The sequence below is a fragment of the Tinamus guttatus genome, unplaced genomic scaffold (assembly GCF_059628265.1).
Source record: "Tinamus guttatus ecotype Peru unplaced genomic scaffold, ASM5962826v1 Tinamus_guttatus_pri_ptg000264l, whole genome shotgun sequence".
NCBI lineage: Eukaryota > Metazoa > Chordata > Aves > Tinamiformes > Tinamidae > Tinamus > Tinamus guttatus.
The window spans coordinates 1,175,566-1,197,430 of NW_028288798.1; the positions used below are offsets into that span (position 1 = coordinate 1,175,566).

The 21,865-nt window shown below is 43.0% G+C and overlaps 1 protein-coding gene across 1 annotated transcript in view; it reads right to left on the reverse strand.

The window, feature by feature from the left end:
- EZR (ezrin) overlaps positions 1–21,001 on the reverse strand; it is a 34,230-nt gene extending 13,229 nt beyond the window's left edge. Inside the window, exons 1-3 of the mRNA XM_088527204.1 lie at positions 20,864–21,001; positions 6,065–6,148; positions 937–1,032 (exon numbers count right to left, since the gene is read on the reverse strand). Coding sequence (XP_088383330.1) covers positions 937–1,032; positions 6,065–6,148; positions 20,864–20,875 — 192 coding nt within the window. The 5' untranslated portion in view covers positions 20,876–21,001. The remainder of the gene's footprint in view (positions 1–936; positions 1,033–6,064; positions 6,149–20,863) is intronic.
- Between the last annotated feature and the right edge of the window lie 864 nt (positions 21,002–21,865).

The window sequence follows — 21,865 nt, forward strand, 5'->3', positions numbered from 1 at the left end:
CACTCCCTACCATCCCTTTTCTTTAAATAACAGCGACAAACAGGTGCTGCTGCAGAGCGAAGCATCCGCCTCTGCCCAGCTTAGCTCCTGCAGGCTGTGCCAGCTGGCACCAGATGAGCAGGGTGCATTAGACTTTGTGTCTTCGGAGGAAAAAAATTCCAAGGCTAAAGCCAATAAACCACCTGCCAGTTCATACTGAGCAAGTGACTGACAGCTAATTCAGCTAATTACTACATTCCTTAATTCTAGCTGCTCACTGGTATGAAAACACAGAGGAGACTTATTGTGCTTTACAACTAAGCTATGAAAATTCTGCTTGCACAGTCAACTTTGGTGACCCAGGAATGTTACCTTGCTGTATCAGATAACAAACTCACCTGGTATTATATGCATTTGACACAGACCCCTTGCACTACACTGAGATGATACCTGGGCTGCCTCTAGCAAGAGAAATGCTCTCAAATGGACTGCAAGTCTCAAATGAGTTGATGCTCTCAAATGGACTGCAACCCCATGAACAGGGGCACGTGAGGAACACTTGAGCTCTGTGTTACACCTACCCAGCCTAGAAGTAAACTGCTCTTTCTGATCAGCGCAGCAACTGATACTGCACAACTGAGGGAGGATTAAAACTGTTATAAGTCAAGATGTTCTCCAGCCACTGCTGCCCAAAAAGACACAACATCAAAGTGCTGAGAAGTGCAGTAGGACTTTTTACAGTTCAAGAAGAGAAAATAAAAAAAGCAAGCCCACACTAGGCCAGACCTCACCTAAGCAATTCCCATAGAGGTCACCAAGTTCTTTCTAAAAATAATCCACGAGTTATGAGAGCTAAGGAACAATCAACAACAGGTACTAAGATTATAAAGTCACAGCCAATAACACAAATCCATGTAAGCTTTAACTTTTAGCAGCAATTAGCCCAAAGTCTGTTACCTTTTTATCTAGCTTCAGCCAAGTCTGGAACCCTTTGTTGTCCACATACTGAAGACCAAAGTACCACACTTCTCGCAAGCCTATTGTTTTCACCACCTGCAACAGAAAGGTCAAAAAAAAAGTTATTCTATTTAACACTTTAATACTTATCCTCACTAGAGCCACATCACCTGCAGGTGCAGGCAGCAGCCCACACCCCTCTGAGTTTGACATTGAAAACAAAGATAAACAGTTGCCTTAGTAGATGACAGCTTTGGTTCAAGCTAAGCTCCTAAAAGGAGACTCTGAGGATCTGGTAAAGCAGGAGAGAGAGACAGGGTGAGTGATGGGTCACCCACTGCTAGCCTGGTGCAGTGGCAGCAGGTGGTGTTTTTGCTTGCTGTGTCCACTTGCGCTTAACTCCCTAGCTGGTGAAGCCGGCAGCTCACTGCTCTTACCAAAGGCAGAACACAGCCTGCAGCTGGTGGTAGCTACAACTACTTGGCAGTGCCACCCACTCAGGTGGGCCTACCTGCTAGTGAGGGAAATGCATTCTGTAGGAGGAAGCACTGAGGGATCCTGCACACAGCTGCTACAGTAAGTTCTTCATGCAGTTTTTGAGAATTAAAACAACCTGCAAGTAATTTCAAGTCAGGACTGTTGTAAAATAAATATCTTCACAGCCCAACATTAGGACAATTTTCACTATATACATTGTAAAGACCAACCAAACTAAAGATCCAGATGGATCCTCACTGTCAGAATGGCAACGAAGGGCAAGTGCTTGGGCATGCTCCTTATCCGCAGTGCAGGAGGAAGCCTAAGGGGTTCCTGACCCCTTCCTGCTCCTGCCCGCTGGTTCCTGTTGCTCAGGAGTTTGCAACCAGCTGATCTGCCAGGGAGGCTGTGCACTAGTCAAAGCCCCTGGACATATAAGATCTCTAAAGATCCACTACACATGCACCTACATCATCTCCTTGACATTATTTTAAGAATAGCCCATAAAAGAACTCTGTTGGGGAGCTGAACTGGGTAGGAGACAAGAGCTTTTAACAGCTAGTTTGCAACTGGAGAAGGTCTGGCAGATGTGAAGCTGCAGTTACTGCGTGGGGCTGCACGTGCTTTAAGAAGCCTCAGGTCTCAAGCAAGGACCTGTTTCACCCTTCCTGTTTACAGCACCGCTGATGACAGAGATTTACTGCATCAGCCTTTCCATGCTACCTGCACCTTCTGAACAATCTCCTCCAAAGTTTGTGGCATCTTGAGTAGCTTTTGCTTTAACTTCCCTTAAATTTTCTGACAGATGAGCTAGAAGCAGTTTGCACCCAAGAATTTTCCTGTGAGAATGGATGGGACAGGAATGAGGAAAAATGCACCATCCTGTTGAGAAGTCCAAGAATTATTGCTCACATGACACCTTGATTAATAGGCAATTGATAAAGTTTAGTGATGTGAACACACTGATGGAGTTCCATAGAAGTTAGTTGGAAAAACGCCAACCAAACATTATTTTTTGAAGATATAAAGGTCAGTGTCCACTATTTGAAGAAGCAGAATAGCTCCCTAACTGAAAACTGTGGGATATATGCAGCAGATTGATTTATATATTCTACTTCAATAGAGCCATAAGTGGCTAGCTAAGAGTAAACTTCATGTAAAAACAAACAAACATTAAAAAAAAAACAATCAGCTCTTTAGAAAAAGTAGAAAATACTTTGGCTTTTACTTGGATAATATTTTCCCCCAAACTGGCTTCTTCCACCACAGAACTATCAACTTTTCTGACTCTTCTAAAATCACAACCAGCTCTCAGAACTGGCTTTTGCTTAATCTAGCAAAAAAGTGGTGGTATGTCAAGTGTGGTACTTCCTATTGCACAAAAACAGTGTTGCAACGTTGTTAGAATGAAGTATTGAATAAATCAAGCTGTTGTTACCAGCTCGTTTTCTCTGTTTTTTGTAGGTTTATAAATAATTAAGTAAATAATCCTATAAATTAGACATAGAAACCTTTCAAGTTTTAGTCCCTCAAGTTCTTCCCAAAACCTAAAGGCAAGGAAGGAGGAAGTGTTAACTAAACTGTACAGTTTGGCCACTTGGGGTCAAATAACAAGAGCAACATAATGAATGTTTCTAGTTACCATTTTATATCTTGGGAAATGGTTTGTAAGCTTCCTCCATGACAAGACAAGGAAAACACAAACCAAGACATTTCTTAGGTCAACATGAGGAGAAGAGAAGAGCAAGTCTGAAATCTGCTCATTCCACCACAGGGAATACTTCCGAACTGCACAGGACAGGTTATAGCAATAACTATGGAGTGGAGGAGAACGCCATGAGGTCCAGTACGGCTACTTTTACAACCTATATACTCTACAATAGAGTCTAAGTCCTTTATATGAAAAATTTCAGAGAAATCACAGAAGTCAGCAGAAGCACTCCTGCGGAATAAGCAAAGATGATTTGTTTTTGCAGAAGACCCAAAGCTGGTTTAACTATGCTGAAGCTGCCTTCATTCAACAGTGCTAAGCCAGTTCATGTTTAAAGAAGTGCTTTCAATTCTCTGGCCCTTTTGTGCTTTCTTGGTCACATTATCTGCTCCCAAGGAACACTGTAATTGCTTAAAGAAACTCTTCTAACCGACTGCCCACCCTCTTGTGCCGTCAGCACCTCCAGGGCACCGACAAGAGGCATCGGCAGCACAAGGTCTCTGTCATCCACCTGAATCTTTCTACTGCTGCCAGAAAGGCACAGAAATCCCCTGGGCCAGCCAAGGAAATGTACTCCAGGGAGTTCCTGAGCCCATTACACAGTCCTTGGAATTCCCTAGAGCAACACAGTATAACCTCTGCAAAGCTGCCCCTTGAGCAGAGCCCAACTGAACAGTCACAGCTCTCACTGTTCCTCCCCACCTTCTGAAGGCAGTTATGACCACCCTTACGTGCAGGATATATCTCACTAGCAAAGCCACTAATGCACAGGGGCACTGTCCCAGTAATCTGCTATCTGGCAGAAAGACTAAGAAATCATCTTGCAGTTTTCAAGAAAAGCCTGCTTCTTTAATGCCCCTTACCTCCCCCTGCCCTGCAAAGTCCAAACTGGGCCCCTCACCAAACCTGTGAAAACCTGTTGCTGCCATAGGCTTTATCTGAGCATAAACTCCACCCAAGATAAGGCTCCACTAAGAGGTGCACGGCTGGAGTGATCAGAAGCTGTCAGAACAGCTTCTCTTTACCTTCCCTGTCTTCACCCTTCCAAGTTTGGGGCTAGCACAGCTTACCCGTAGGTAGTAGCACACCCAAACAAAGGATGAATACTGGAAAGCCTTTCCACTCCCAGATTTTAAGCCCATCTCAAGTTGTCATGAGGTGATACTCTGTCCCTAGTGTGCTTGTTTGCAGCATTTCTCTCACTGTCTTTGGCAGGTCACAACCACAGAAAGATCTTGGATCTGTAGCAGCCTCCCTTTTATTCTGTTCTCAGGAGTCCAAGTTCTTCAGCTAGAGGTCAAAGAAGTAGTTTCTCTTCTGACAGAAAAAAAATGATACTGACTCTTTTAACAGATACAGACGTTATATACAGGCAAAATCCTTGTTAAATCTTATCCAAGGAACACAGGACACATCGCAGCATATAGTCTAAGGTATTCCTTCAAAAAAAAAAAAAAAAAATGCCCGGCTTTCAGTCAGATTGTTGTATCCCCAAAAGACAAAACCTGAGTTCTCTGGTCTTGGGTAGTGTGGAAGAGAAGGGAAACAAAGGTTCAATAATAATGCAGATATTCCATATGCATTTCACCAAATTTCCAATAGCTGCATGAAGTTCATTCCACATTAGTAATAATTAAATGAACTAAAGCAGGAAATTTAATGCTAAACATACTATTTTTAGTACTAGATTTTGTACTATGGAGTTCTGCAGCGATTATAATCTCATTTCCTTTCACTCTTTCCAAGAAGTCACTGTTTTTTTTTTCTTGTTTTTCTTTGTTAAATAGTTCTCACTGAAAATCTGCACAGTTGTCATAAGGTCTACAGAGTTACTGATTTTACTGAAATTAGGAATGTTACTGACAAATCAAGGGAAATTATATTGTTTAGCCAGCTCTGCCTACTTGAGTTAAAGCTCAACCAACCTTTGCTACCAGGGCTAGCAGAAGACAAGTGGAGAAACACAAAGAAATTCCTGTAATATTTCTTACTTAATAAATGTAATTGTAGTTTGCATAGATCAATTATTTATTTTAAGAGTTCCAGCAGGAATATCTAAAAGCAAGCTTAAATATATATATATATATATATATATATATATATATATATACAAAAAGTATAATGAAGATAAGCAAAGTATATTAATTTTTTATAGAAAGTGCTCTGTGTTCAACTTAGCTGTCTTCACCTGGTCTTTTGCAGGCTCATCCCCAAACAGGCCAGCATAATTCTTAATGCAGTAGCAGGAACACCAGCAGTAAGGGAGGAGATGGACTAGGCTGTTTGCGTCCTGCACTTCAGCTTCCCTGGGAATCCCTGTAGGGAGGTTGGCCAGGTCTCTGCTTTGTCCTGCCACATAGGAGCTTCTTACAAGGTGCGTTGCTATAGTTTCTGTATGGATATCATAAACTCAGGCTATATCACTAGGCTGGTTGCCTAATACTTTGCAAACACCTACGGCAAGCAGCTACCTTCAGATCTATTTCTGAATGAATGCAGCGATACCCACCTTCATCAACCATTTTAAGACCTGAATCTAAGGCACTTTAAAGGGCATTTCAGCTTTGGACTTATAAATAAACAAAAGTTAAGGTGAATTTCAAAGCAGGAGGTGCATTTTTGCACAATACCTATGTTGTCTAGACATTTTAAAATACCTTGTAACACTTTATCACTCAGTACTGTTAGGAAGAAAGGTACCACTGGAACATAACATACCTGTGGGGATTTTTGCTTATTTATTTTACGATGATGGAATGTAGAGACTGTAGTTAGTACCACAGCCCTTTGATTAGAAGGTTATGGGTCCAGGGTGGGGGGAAGTTGGTTAGGCAGGGGAAGAGGTAGGTTTGGAATCTGGTCTTAAAAAAAGACAAACACTACAGCCTGAAATGTACTTTAGGCTTAAGCAACAAGAGCCCAAAACAACCCTTTACTGACCTGGTCAAACAGCTGTTTGCCTGTAGTATTTGGCTGGATAGCAAACTCCAGCTCTGCATCCATAGTAACAACTCGAACATTGATCTAAGGAGAAAAACAAAAAGCATTGTTTAAGAAGAACGGAAAGCTACTTTTCAGTGTTAACACAGCACCTTTGCGTACAATAGAGCCACCATGCTTTGATGCACTACCTTAACCTTTACAATGTACACACTTAAGCCCCAATTAGATTTTTGTTATCACACTGGTATACTTAATTGGGGCACTGAGTTTTCTGGCTTATCCAGATTGCTTTGCAGGTTTTCCTAATCAGCAAAGAATTGGATTGAGTTTCTGGCTAATTGAGAAGACATTTTAGAGTTGATTATTTCTAGGTCTAGAGGCCCTTGAAGTAAGGGTTTCCATGAGGGGGCAGCAAAATTGCTTGCAGGTAACGCCTTGGATTACAGAGTGCCCTAATGACTAAATTAAATTTAAGATTTACCATTTAACCTCTATTTATATTAGAGATGGGATTAATATGAGGTTTTTAAGGGCAAAAGATTGCAGATTATTTTTACCAAGCAATCAGCATTGATCCGATAAACATTTGTTCTTACACTCAAAAATCTACCCAGCTCATAAAAACAGCAGTTATGGGTATACGTGATAGCAGGGCTCCCTAACAGTCACTGCTTTTGAATAAGCACCATAAGAAGATTTATTGCAATGGCAAAAGCAGGCACAAAGAGAAAAGCTACTACTGGAGGCAGCACCCAAGAAGGGTTAACTGGTGATGAGAAGTAGTTTGTAGCAGTTAATCAGGTGACAAAAGCAACAACCACTTGCAAGGAAGGAACAAATCAAACAATCTTCTCGCTCTTATTTTTTTTTCCTTTTTTTTTTTTTAAAAAAAACCAGCAATCTTCATTTTAGTAATGGGGGGAGGTTGGGGAGAGATAAAGAGTATGCTGGTTTCTAAGAGCTCCCTGTTCCAGCTGCCCCAACTACAGCATTTGGGATCCAAGGGGAAGCATGGTAGTACACTGAAGCATCTTCCTCATGCCTTAAAAAAGAAACCTTTCCCAAACAGCATTTTGAAGATAGCAGGGGAGATAGAGTTCAGATGCCAAAGCCTCCAAGGACACCTGGGACCTGCAGGAGAAATTAATTTCTGTGTTCTCAAAGGGGCTGAATGACCAGCAGAATAAAGAGGAATTCCCTGATGTGCGGTCAGACAAGCCACCAGCCATATAACAGGCAGAGAAGAGAGGACATCCCTAATAACTGTAATTTCAATTATTTGAAGAGTGCCTTGGAAAATCCTGGAGGTCTCCTTCCTGTGTAGGTCTGTGTAGGCCTGCGTAGGTCTCCTTCCTACACACTGAAGCCTCTTTCTTTTCCTCTCAAAATATAAGTCATGAGTTCAACAAGAATATTATGTTTTTGATAGCATTTCTATATGGATTTCCTAAAACCACTCCACCCAAAATTTTGGCCTCAGAAGAGACAGTAATGCAGTAGGCAATCAGAGCTTAAACCACTTAAAACCCTGGTAGAGAGAATCTGAAGATGCTTTCATGTCTGTCAGGCTAAGAGGCAATCAAGGCTGCATTCATTTCAGATCATATGAAACAAGGCAATTAAATCAAACCCCAGGATGATAAACAATTCAGGATACTGCTGGGGAGTGACAGGGAACAACTCAAAGTAATTACTATCAGCAACAAAAAGAGCAAGATGGTTAAGATAATTTCCGCTGGTGAAACCCTGCTTACCCTAGGGAAGGGAAGGCAGGCCACGTGTAAGGTCCCTAGCAAATCCTGGCGGTATCCCAGGACTAAGAGTGCGGCCATAACCAGAAAGAAAGCAGCTATTGTTTCAGAACACGGGTAGGAAAAAAAATAGTGTGACAGTTATACACAAGGGTTTTTAATGCACGTAATAGGCGATAAATCTTAGATGGTAAAGTATAACTTCCTATTTCGTAGGTTGATGTGGTGAGCTTTCTGATTATACTTTTATGCCCAGGACTATCATACTTGAAATGAATAAGAACTAGGGCCTTAGGAGATTTGTTTTTGCAGTACTAAACATTATTTTTTCTAACATATAGGGCTTAGCATAAAGGTTTTCATCGTCCTCCTACAATGCATAAAATTGCTAATAAATTTGATCCAAAGTGGGGAAAAAAGCCATGCTGCTGGAGAGGCAATGCCAATTGCAATATTAAAAAAAAAAAAAAAAAAAAAAGAAGGAACAAAATGTGGAACTTTTTCCACAGACTTTTACTGAACATTAAACCTACAACTTCAGACTGTTCACGTTTGGCTGAAACATTACTTAGGTTACCAATTGTGAGAGTAGAATTAAAATGAAAGGTGGAAATGGAGAGAACTTAAGAATATAGTTTAGATAATGCAGAAAGCTTTGGGCTAGAAATTAGAGTGGTTAGAATAGAGTCTTTCTTGCTTTTAGCAATGCCCTCATGTCTTGCACTTATTAGATCATCTCTTCTAAGGCTGAATCAGCAGTTCGATCCATGGGACAGAGCAGCGTTTCAGAAACTCTGCACCACACAAGCATCTAGCCTGGAAAACTAAGAATGCCATTTGAAAAGTGCATTCAGGAAACATTGTCTCTCAAGGAGGCAAAAGCAAACAAACAAACACATGAACCATAAGAGGGAAAATAAACTGCAGAACTTACTCCATGGACCTTTACTGAACATTAATCCCACACCTCCAGAATGCTCAGGTTTGGCTGAAACTTTACCTTACCACATCGCCTTTCAAGGAGGCGACTGGCAGCATATTCTCTGTTGAAGATCTAGGCCTAGGTAGGCATCCAAGAAGACACCACCTTTTATTTGCCTCCTCACGTAAATGCACTATTCCCTGGCATGCTGGACACCAGTCAAATCTGTATCTGTACAGTGTCCTGACATGTGCTACAGCTTATGGTTCAGAATGCTTCTAGTTACTGCCAATATGGTATCTTTGGATTTGACCATCCATCTCCTGACTTTTGACTGCTTCAGTGTAAAACACTCTGCACTGAAGGGGAAAAGGAGGACAGGGCAGGAATCCCATGTCCAACTCAGCCTACATACCCAGTAAGCCATGTTTGGGCATTTCATGTTCTGATGCATGAAGGGGTAATGGGTACAAGTTGAAACACTGGCAGTTCCATCTCCATGTGAGGAAGAACTTCTTTCCTGTGAGCGTGACAGAGCCCTGGAACAGGCTGCCCAGAGAGGTTGTGGAGTCTCCTTCTCTGGAGATCTTCTAAACTCACTGGGATGTCACCCTGTGCCACCCTGTGCCTGTGCTCTCGGTGTCCCTGCTGGAGCAGGAGGGTTGGACTGGATGATTTCTAGACATCCCTTTCCAACCTCAACCATTCTGTGATTCTGGATTCTGTGAAATCCAGTTGCCCTCAAGTTCATTTGCATCATAATATGGTTCAGTGAAACCATGAAGTTGTGTCATTTTAAAATACTGTGCAATTTATTTCCACTGAATCCATAAGATAAAAGGCAGTAAATACCAACTTACACACACACAACAGGAGAAACCAGTACTTTATGGCCACATCCTTATCATTATGGAGCTCTAAATACCTCAGACAATGCTCAGGAATGGCTCCTTCCTCTTCCCAAGGTGGGACAAATACTAGAGCCTCTTAAATAGCAGGCTTGCAAATGCAAATGCTTGTGGAAATACCTTTCCAAGCTTTGGCAATTACAACTGCCATAATGGAGAAACACAGATAAGCATGCTTGCTTTCTGCAGTCCCTGGATATCTGCAATCCTAGGTGAGTGGTTAGCGCACGTACATAGATCAACCACGTAGCACGGAGGGCACAGGGTTTTCTAAGTGCCACACCTGCTCAGCACACACGGCAAAGTAAGTTTACACTCTCCTCGCAGGGCTTCTTGCATGTGTCCAGACTATCTGTATAGCACACGGGCACAGGGCCTTAACAGCAACCCAGAGCAAGCTGGAAGCAGTCAGCATGGCTCACGTTCTCGCTTCTGCATAGCTGCGCACAGATCAGCTCTTCCACCACACGAGCAGCAACACTGCTGCAGCTGTAAGAAATAACAGACAAGCTTTCTCCAGACTTTACGATACACCTGGATGGGCAAAGTAATCCCATTTCAACCTTAGCAACCAAACCTGTTTATAGACGTGTTTGCTGATTAGGTTTCTGCTAATAGGAAAAGTGATTTCATGTAGCGGCCCCAGGAACGGCACTAAAACTGCTCTCTGTTCATTTACAATTTATGCACTAGTGTTTGTTACAGGCCCAACACTAAAGAAAGAAAACCATACTGACAACTCTGTTTGATGATAGATACTGGACTGCAAACTGATAGCATAAATGTAGTCCCAGCGCATGGAAACTCTTTTGGGAAAATTCTCCATTTCTATTAGGGAAAAAGCCTACAGGCTCCAGCCCTCAGAATTTTCTTGCTGACACTTCAGTGTCTGAATTTCCTTGTCTTCTACAAGCAATTGAAGGCAATACCTTACAGTTCAGAGCCTGAAGAAGGAAGAGGATAGTTCTGGGAGAAGAGGTGGCTTAAATGACTCAAGGAACTGGAGAGCTATGAGATCAATTTATTATATTATCCTTCAGTTTTAATAAACACCAACAAGTCAAGACCACAGCACCTAGAGCCAGCTCTGTTTCTTCCAACAGGATAACTTGCCTAATGGATGAAGCCTAATCTAGTAAAATATTTGATGTTGCCCCATATGGCATAGACTAGGTACCTACAACTGAGCCATGTGAAATTACCATATCTGAATAACAAGTTGTGCACCCAAATTCTGCATGGCATCTGTCAGTCAGCAAAGAGTTTCATCAGTTCTAAGCCAATATCAATTCTACCTGGTCCTGCAGGATTGCTAGAGGGAGGCTTCCCTCTCAGATGGATTCAGCACCTATGAGGTACCTTCAAAACACCTACAAGGTGTCTGAGGGACACATGTTCTGACCTTTGCTGACCAAGGTCTGGAAGCGGGATGGGTGGGTGATGAGAGTAAGAATATATAGTTAAGTATTTCCAGGATCTCTGGGAAGACAGAGAACACTTACAACTCTGCACACAGCCAAAAACTAGAAACAAACTGTTTAGGAGCCCCGGGCTAGGATTCAAAGATCTTGGTATGTCAGAAAAATACTTAGAAGGTTTGCACTGGAGGAGGTGAGAACGGGCCAGAGACAAACAAGTGAACAAATTACAGGCTGGCAAACAATGGGCTACAGCAGGTCTGGAGACAAGGATGTGGTCTGTTGTAATCCCTGGACAAACATCGTATTTCCCAGCGTGATGCTATTACACAGAAGGAAACATTGCATTCTTGAGCATATTTGTCACAGGAAGCTTTGGAGAAGGTGGCTATTCTGCTCTGCTTGCCTGACAACTTGCCAACTGGAATGCTGTTATGAAAATTTGGATGCTTTTTCGGAAGGGGGCAAAAGTTAATCAAGGGAAGTTAGCACTAAATGCAGGTCAGTATTTTTCTTTCCTAAACTGTGTGAAACAATGAGGTTTGTTAGCATGTCACTGATTACAGATCCCTTCTAAAAGGGAGTCATTTGAAACATGAAATGTTTACAGTGAATAGTCACCAACTCTTAAGTCAACGAAGATGAAAAAAAAAAATCTTATTTCTCAGGCATAATTCCCTCCATACAACCTTGAGACAACATAGCTTGCACCTGACCCTATCTTGGAGTGATTTTTTTTTTTTTTGAGACTCTCCATAACACTATCTCTGAGAAGCTAAAACGAGAGGACATTTGTGGGATACTCTGATTCCTGACTCTTGAGACTGCGGAAGAGGCGTATGAAGGGCAAGAGCCCTTCGGCATGAAGCACATGCACCTCCTCTCCTCTCATACCAGAACACTTCCAGCGCTACCTGCCCAAGGTTGTGTGTTTCAGAGAGGTGGCAGCACAGCAAAATAGCCTCAAGTGCCTCACTAACATGCACTTAAGTGACCAGACCAGATCTACACAAGCACATTGCACTGACTTAAGCAACCCGCTTTCTCAGCATACCGTGCTAAATCAGAGAGACCTGATTATGAACCAAAGGACATATTCAGTTTCAAATATTCTTTCAGCATTCTCTGCCTCTGATTGGCTCTGTACCATTACCAGTAATATTTCTATGAAACTGTAAAAGCCAACCAGGGCTCTCCTCAGAGGAGAATCTTTCTCTAAAGTCTCCCCCGCCTCTTTCCCCACAGACTGCATCATTCTGACTCCAGGGACAGAGAAGTTTAAAAACTGAGGCAGAATTTCCCTAGGTTTTAACAAGGCATGAAGCAATGTAAGTAAGTAACGTCTGAAGGGCCCCAAGCCCTTTACAATTAGAGACCCCAGGCACTTTTCACACAAAATACTTAATCTTATTCTCTCTGGGGGCTGTTAGAATAATTCATTTTCAACACAGGTTCAGGTAGAGATAGGAGGGTTTAAGGTGTTCTGCTGAAAAACAAAACTAAGGTGTTTCAGGGCCCCCCGATGCTGTGCAGTGTATCCCATTAGCACAGGAGTATTTGCATGCGGGCGGCAGTTATTTCTGCGAGCCGCGCAGGCAGCTCCAGCAGGGCGTGGCACCACGGCGCGGGGCAGCAGTGATCCAAGCGCAGCCTGCAGCAACAATCCATCCTTTATATCCAAGGGATAAATACAGATGGAAACTGCAGGCCACTGGATCAAGCTTCTTCATACCCAGACTGTTTTGTCATGACAGCTGTTGCATCCCATTAAACACAATGAAGTTGCAAGACTAAGGCTTTACATGTGACGTTTAAAGAAAACCCCCACAACTGATCCACAAACAAGCTTTGTTTCACAAAGTCATTCAGTGTCACGAAGGAATCGGATTGTCCTTTGTCGTCTTGCACAAGATAGAGGTGTCATCATGGGGTGAACTGTAGATAATATCAAGGTTTAAGATCCTAAATTTCATCGCAATTTCAGAATCTTTTAAAGCCAACTAGCTTCTTGAATACTTATGGCAATCAGCTACATAAAGTAACACAAGTCCACATAAAGAAAACAAAGGTGAATAATTTTTAGTCCTGATCCATAATATGAACCATAATCCATAACTGAAACATTGTAACCAATATCTATAATCCAAAAAATTTCATACCCCTGTTTGATGCTTCTGTTTGGAAAGCATAAGTACAAAGCAAGTTACGGAGAGGTTGCACTTCACAGTACCAACTCTCAAACCAGGCCACCGTCTAAAGATGTGGATAATACAAGTGAAAATATCACAGCCTCAGATTTTCCACGAATCCAGACCCCAACACTGGTGTCTCTTATTCTGATGCTTATGAAGCAATGCCAATTCTAAAGAGCAGTGCATATGTATGAAAAGTCCCAGACTAATTTTGAAGAGTCAAAGATCTGATAGATTTTCATCTTGAGACTAGGTAACAACAGAGCCTACAAGCACAAAACATTCCATGCTTTTCTGGTAGACCCAGTATGAACAACGTAAGCCACATTATTTTGGCTATATATATATATATACACACATATATATATATACACACACACACACACACACACAGATTATTCTTCTGAGAAGCCAGGCTGGCATGCTAGATTTGGGGGGCGGGAAATAGAAACGCAAGGAGAAGCTATGACGGACTTCCTCTAAGAATTATGCCTGAGAGTCTGAAAGGGAACAACAGCTCCTCTCCCTGGTGCAGACACCACAAGATGCAAGGGAAGTTTTTGTCAGAAGTGAACCAGAAAATATCAAGGTTTTTCAAGGGTACAGAATGATTTCCATGCAAGATGCAACTAGGCTGGTGAAGACTTCTGAACTTGCAAAAAAGTTAGCTGAGGTTAGGATGTAAGTGCATATAAAGTCATGAGTGACACAGATAGGGTAGATAAAGACCAAGGATAAGGACTGCCTCTATCAATGAAATAAATAGGGGCCATCAAAGCTCAATCAGTTCAGAACAAGAAAAATGAGTTTTTCAAATAATGCTGCAGCAAGGAGTTTTGTAGATAGCTTTCAAATAGTGTGAGGTTATCTACAAAAGCCTTTGTTGCAGCCTACAGCAGATACCAAAGTTCGCATGGTTTCAAGGGGAGACTGGACAAATCCACAGCAAGGGATTCAGTAACTCTGTATATAGAAACTTCCAGCATCCAACATGTTGATCTCAGAACAAGAACAGCAGTGCATACCCTCTAATCCTCTTCCTTACGTATTGGCTTTTGGCCAACACCAGAGGCCAGGTGAGAGGGGCTTTGCGCCTGACCTGGCAGGGACACCTGCATTCTCATAGCAGGGAAAGTGCACTGCAGTGTAACGAACTTGGCTGCCCAATGCAACAATGTACTTTTATTTTGTGCTCCAGCTATGAATGTTTGTCACAATGGGACCTGCTGACTGGATAAATCACAGTTTTAACCTGTTTCACAGTCAGCTCTTCGCTTTATCCTAAGAGCTTCCCTAGGACATATTGCAAAGCATTTGCAAAATTTATGAGTGGGATTGTATGATGTGATTACCTGCGATTGCAGATCAGCCTGATCTGTGTCCCATGTCTTTTGGTGTTTATGCTTCCAGGAAAGTACTTTAAACAGTTTGCAACAGCTACTGTTTGCCCCCAGATAAATGTAGGCCCTTACAAGTCCTGGAATAGCAGTTAAACACAAAGGAATTGCTCTTGAGAAATCATAGGTAATACTGACAGGAAAACTGTCTGGAAAGATCAGCAAGACAGCCCTTCCGATCCATAAAATGGCATCAGGATTGTATCCCTTCTGATATGAAGCTTGCCACAGGCTCTTCACTATTGAAGTATGGAAATGGAACAAAAATGCACCAGTGATTCCCAAAACATATATAGATTGGGCTGGGAGCAGGAAAAAAAAACAACTTTCAAAAGTGCATCTGCAAGACTATACTAGCTTTTAAGGGAAAAGCTATTCTCTCCCACATGGAGATCAATGAATTTCAATAAGCAAACACCTGCCAATTCACATCACATAATTTGTGCATCAGCAATTGGCTGCAGTTCTTTCAAATAAGGCAATTCTATCTTTGCATCTCAGGGGCAGCAGAGGGCTATAGGCTACCTTGTGTAGGGGATCTCAGCATTTCTCCCACTGGAGTTACACAACGTGCATGCACATGCAACAGTTGCTAGCCACCAAGCAGTAAGATTTCTCTTGTTCACTCAGAAGAGGAATCCTGCATTTTAATTCTTAAACTTTTTTTTTTTTTTTTAATTGACAGCTGATAGTGTCAGCTCAGTCTTAGGTGAGTACATGGCTGCTAGTCATATTCTCCTGAAGGTAAGCACAGATGCAAAGAAGTTATGTCATTTTGCCACTGAGAAGTAGGGTCGAGGATGAGAAATAAAATCTGGATCCAAAGAACTAGGCATGCAACACAGGTAGCTGTTACATTGTGAGTTACGAGACAAGGCTCAGCTCAGAGGGGGCACAGTTACTTTCTCCTTTTCCTAAGAGGAAAGGGTCCTCCTCTCCTCAGAAAAATGCCTGCAACTTAAGTCACTTCAGCAAAGAGCTGCACTTCACTGCTCACAGCCTATAAGTTACCCAGTGCTGAAATGAGGCTTCCAAGGGAGCAGGCAAAGCAGCTATAATGTATTATTTACCAGCACGCACTTTGGTTCAGTGATCTTAGGCAGCACTGCTTCCCTTCAAGGTCAACCGAATGATTATGGGATTTACAGTGCGCATAAAGCTCTCTGGACACAAGGTGCCAAAAAGGAATATCATCGATGCAGGAATGTTCAGTGGCCATCCAGAAGTCTTATTCTCAGGGTCCTGACCCACTACAGCTTGGTTTTTTTTAGTGAATAGAGAAGGATGGTCATAGTGGGGAGGGAAGGAGAAGAGCAGAAAGGCTTATCTCCACCCTCTGCCCTTTAAGAAGGCTAAGAAATTCTTTAAGTAGTGACTAACACAATGGTTACCACACTTGATTTCTCGGCAGCAGCTAACATCCTAGAACAAACTGACCTCAGAAACACTTACTTACTCAGCCCATACACTAATTTGGTTTTAAGCACCATTATGAGCTAATTCTCTTAAAAATATAAGTCATCTGTGACCTACTCCCCAAATCTACTATTAATAGAATTCATTACCTTCCTTTTGCAGCCATGAGTGGGAGTATTTAAACAGGGCAAACGTAAGCATCCCTCCACTTTGCACCAGAGCATACAATTCCTGGTGTTAAGCACACCAAACGTTATCACTTGATGGTGCAGTCAAACCTTACATGGAAAGGATAAAAATTTACTCCAGGCTAACCTATAGCTAGCTATCCACAAGTTAAGTGTTTTTAATTAATGTCATCCATAGTAATATTATGCTTCTAAAATTATGAGCACTCAAAAATAAGAAACTGAGATTTATTATGAGCTTTAGGATATGAAAAAAAAATCATTTTCAGTGCAATCTTCTTTGAAGAAAAGGAAGATTAAAAACTGTCCCGTGAAGAGTTTCATGTTCAGCAGTTATAAGGCACACTGTCAATAGGCCAGACAGATTTGGGCAATCTGCGCAGTTATTGAGCCCATTCGGAAGGAATGCCTGGCACTACCCCTGCCTCCTTACTGGCTGCTTTACGGCAGACTGGTTCCATTCTAATGCCATAAGCTCTTTGCAAGTGCCAGAGGTCTGGCTGAAGGCTTGCATGTTGCTTCCAGCTCTTTTCCAGAATTCATATATAATTCACCATCAAGCAGGTATGGAGGACTTGTCTAACTGCTTAATGCCAAGTGCACTAGCTTGTTTTTAATAACAGGACTGGCAAAAACATTCTGCATCATCAACTCCTGTCCCCTGCTCCTACAGGCAGCTACATTAAGTTGTGCCCTTGCCAAGCTTTATCTCAAGGGTTGTTAAGTCTTATAACAGTCTCCCAAGACCACCAGCAGGGGCAAGAACCATAAGGGCTCCAATATCAAAAGTTCTGCTCAAAACAGCTCTTCCTTTCCTTTTGGAAAAACATGCTAAACAAGGCTTTCTGCCTCTAGTCATCCCAAACCCAACCCATCTCTGGGTTCTGCTGTGGGTTCATCTTTCCATGTACAAGGACAATGGAAACTGCAACCTATGTTCAATGCAGTAGCTTAACAGCACCTCGTATTAGTGCCTTTCCTTAAAGAAATCCCACGCATTGCAGCTCTCATGGACAAGGCAGTCATCCTATCCCTAACTTACCTACATCCTTCTATTTCATATCCCCACAAATTCAGCTATTGAAGTAGGGCACCATTACCACAATCCTCTCCATACAGTGACCCCTGCAACAACAACCCAGTAGCTGCACATTACCAGGTTTCATTAGTATGCTCAGCTTTAATTGCCTGTTTTCAGAAAGTTTTAGATAAGGTTTCCTCTTGATATTATCCACGTGTTCTCCGTGCCAGACTGCGCTTATCGCTGTCCTCTTTGAACAGTTTCACTTGTTCACAAGTACCACATACTCGTGTGACACTACACCCAATGCTCTACTGCAGCTTAAATAAAGCTAAACTCATTGCTTGCCAGTCTAAGTTGTTTTTTTTTTTTTTCTTTTCTCTCCCCCCACTTCTAAGAGGAAAGAAGAAATGTACCTTGAAAAGGGTAACAAAGAATACTGATAGGTCAGATCAAATTAACAGGGCTATAGAACAGGTATCATGTTTCCTTCTCCTCCTGTAAGTAATGTTCACCAGTCCCTAGTCCCGCAGTACTGGCCACAGTTTTAGACCCGCGGTTTTGCAAAAAGACCCGATTTAGCTAAAATGCTGTCCTTTCTATACCTTTAATGAATTAAACAAAAAGATCATCATACACACCCAAGGAAAATGCAACAAGCAGAGACACTCCAGTAACGCAAAAGAATACAAGGTTGGTAAGGAAAATATTTATTTAGCATTTATTTTCACATAGTATAGACTTGGACAAGATGACACCTCTTGAATTTCCCCATGTAACAACTTACCATTTGTATAATGTAATTATCACTTTCTACACTAGATGGAAACTTGAACTGTTGATGAAATGCAGTAATCTCGGCTGAAAATACATGAATTTGTATCCCCCCCAAAATTCACATACTTTAGACTACTGAAGAAATCTTACTAGTTTCCTACTATCACACTCTGCAGAATGCTCACACCAAACTGCAAACTGAAACTACCTGAAAGTGTCTATTTTAAGTATTTTATTTTAGAATCATTTTCTGGACCATTACAGTTGATTTTGAGGCATGCATCAGAAAAATCCAAGTCATTACTATTAAATGTGGCCACATAATCTGGAATACAGTCTTCAGTATTCGAATAAAAGATCACTACTTTTCTAGTGTTAATGCCCTTCCTGATTGATAATGAAGAATAAACAAGCAAATGTGTAAGCTCTGCTTGAGTATCTATTTATTCATTAAAACAAAAGCTCCACAAAGATTTAATTTAGTGCCTTTTTCTTTTTGCCAAAGTTTTACTTATTGATCACAAAATCTACGATTTTCATCTTAAATCCTGATATGTTGTCAGCCTTCACCCATAGCACAGCATGAAATCTGCACGCAACACGTTTAGTTATGCCAAGCAGAAAAAGCACATGCAAACAAGCATAGAAAATAAATATTGAGCGTCCATGTCAAATATTCAAGAGAAACTAAGATAGCCTCCCTGTGCTCTCAGAGTTCATACTGTTGCTCTTCACACATGCCAGAGGCTGTCATTCTCTCTCACTCGGCCCTGCAAATGGAGAGGAAGCCCATTTAGCTGTATTAACAGCAAATGAGCTAGGTTGGGAAGGATTCAAATTCATCACCTCAATTTGAAAGAGGCAGCTGAACAATGCATTTTATTTTAGTACTCTCTGCAAGCTTTTTTTCCCCCCCCTCCATTTACATCAAGGTGGCAGTTAGCAATACTGACAAGCATCTTACGTACAAATCTCAAAAAAAGGTGCTTATACTACACAAGAAGATATTGCCACGCCGTCTTGTCCATAAATCCCAGCCAGCAGGTCACATGTCTCTGAAGTTATCAGAGTACAGCTGACAACTGTCCTTCCCCTGTGGCTTACACCATCCACCTATCACCCTTTTGTCTCTGTGTTAGTCCCTGGGTAGTCAGCCAACAAGAGAAGCAGCCATATCAGCATCTACAAGGAAATATGAACATAACTAGGCCAGGTAAAAAGACTAACATGGCCATGTTTCCCCCCCTCACCCTATCCCCTCTTTTTTTCCCCCCCCTCCCTCTTTAGAGCAGATTAAAATATTTTTCCACATCTACCCATGCATTTCTGTATGAAATAATCCTAGACCAAGACTTCAGATTATTCTTGCTATTCAGATTATCCCATGGAAGGCAGCCTGCATAATTAGCAAATAGATAATAATGCAGGTAACATATACACACAGTTGTATGTCATTGCTTGGTAAATTATGTTTTCTACTCCAGTCTGCAGAAGGGCCTTTTCAGTAGACAGTTCTATTTGCAGTAATACACCCCTACTGCTGAAATACATCTAGGGGAAACTAACGATATGGTTCTTAAAATGATCGCATTAGTTTTTATTGCCGGATTGCAAAGTAAGTTAACCTAAGCATCTCTTTTCTGAAAGAGGATAAATGTTACAATGACAAAACATTAATTGCTTATTACCTCAAAGATAAGTTTATTTACTCCCTTTTCATGAAGATGTGCCTAATAATAATGCAAGTCCTTCACTACACTGCATTTTAAGAAATATTACCTTATTAAAGGGAGAAAAAAAAAACAGCAATAATACAGTCCAATTATGCCCTTCAGAGTTTCAAAAACATGTTTTCTCCAGTGACCATTCAGGACTTTATATTAGGTAGCCAGTCCCTCATAAGAATCACTGTTTCTAACCACAGAACAGTTATTTTCGTAGTTGTTGCCTTTTTTTTTTTTTCTTTTCTTTAAAGCATACCTGTAACTGGGGGAAACAGCAATGACACAGGACAGAAGAAGGAGACAAAGGAAAGGGGAGCCAGGTATGTTCAATATACAAAATAAAGAAATAAAAAAAAAAAAAAAAGAGAAGAAATGAAGGCTTTCCATGTTTTCCTTTTCCCTGATAACAAGCAATAGGGATCAGTAACAGGTTTCCACCTGTAGCACTGCAGAGCAGTGCATTAAGAGGCCCTGAGATTCAGCTTTATAAGACCACCAAACAAAAAAAAAATGAAAAGTCTTACACGTTTACAGGGAAACACACATGCTTCTTATACATATAAATGCACAAAGCACATAAATATTTAAGAGCAAGTCAGCACTGCTCTGCTATCTCGCTCTCAGTGGGAGCATCCAAAGGAAGGGGGAACCTCCCAAGAGGTCTGTTTTGCCAACACAGGAAAATATTCCAGAAAACAGAATAAGCCAGGTGGTCGCTTCTAGCTACGGCTCCCGAGGCTCCTCTTCTCCTCAGGGCGGCCGGTCCCTTAGGCGCCCTCGCCATCACCGCGGCTTAAGCAAAGCCGTTAAACCGCTTCGGCCGTGGCTTCTGCCTAAGCGAGGCTTTATTTGTTTATTTATTTCCCACTTCGGTCCTGGAGATTTTGGGTTTTTCCCCCCCTTTATGAGCGATGGGCTCCCGCGGCACCGCTCAAGCGCCGCGCGGAGCTCCAACTTTTCGGGGCTTTCTGGGCAGGAAAACGCCCTCCCCGCGCCAGCGCCACCCGCGCGGATCTGCGTGCAGAGGCAGCCGCAGCCCCAACGCGATTCCCCCGCCGAGCCCCCGGTGCGGCCCCGCTCACCGGCTTCGGCATTTTCGCTGGCTCTTCTTCCCTCGCTCCCAAGGCAAAGGCTCATGCAGTAGCTGCCTCGCCTCAGCCGAGCGCCCTGTCAGCAGGAGGATAAGGAAGGAGGAGGAGCCGCTCCCGGCCACGGCGGCAGCGCAGCCCCAAGTGCTGCGCGGGCGGCCTGACCGCGGTTAAGTAACGCAGGTGGAGCCGCCGCCGTGACTCACCCCCCACCCGCCCTCGCCGCCGCCCTCGCCAACCCCTCCGTGAGCGCGGTACCGGCACCGGCCTCGCCCAGCGCGGGTAACCCCGGACGGGGCAAAACCCCGGCGCCGTAATCCGCCCCCGCGGGGCCGCCCAGGACTCCCGGGCTCTCCCGGGCTGCAGGTGCCCGCGGGGCGCCGCCATCCCGCCCGGCCTCGCCTCGCGCCCCCTGGGCCCGCCACAACATGGCCGCCCGCGCCACCCCTGCAGCGGCCCGGGCAGTGCCGCGGGGAGGCGGCGGGTGCCGTCGGCCTCGAGTGCCGGCCACGAGCAGCGGGGCATTATAGCAACGCGGGTCTGCCTGTGTTTAAGGCACACTTCTTAAATTTGTGATACCCAGAGAACTGTCTTGTGCATTAAGGTATCATTGCAGTAATGACAGTGTGAGGGGAAAAGTTTGAAAATCCACCCAGGCTCAGAAACCAGAGGCAAAGAGAACATGGCCCAAATGTAATTACTTTGGCTGCCTGTGATCTTTCATTATGACCCAAGGAAGATTAGAGGCGAATTTACAGACATACAAAGGTGACAGTCTTGCTTCTTGCCCTTTTGTGTGTGCCACCATGGCACTGCGGCGCAGGGGGCCCCAGCTCTGTGCAGGCTGCTGGCCTCGCGCAACGTCTTGCTCGCTCGGCTGCTCGTGGGAACAGTTTGTGTTTACAGCGTCACGGGCAACAGCCCATAGGCCCGAGCCCTTCCTGTGTGCCCACCATGGCGCGTAATTGAGCCGCAGGGCTGAAGAAATTGTGCAGC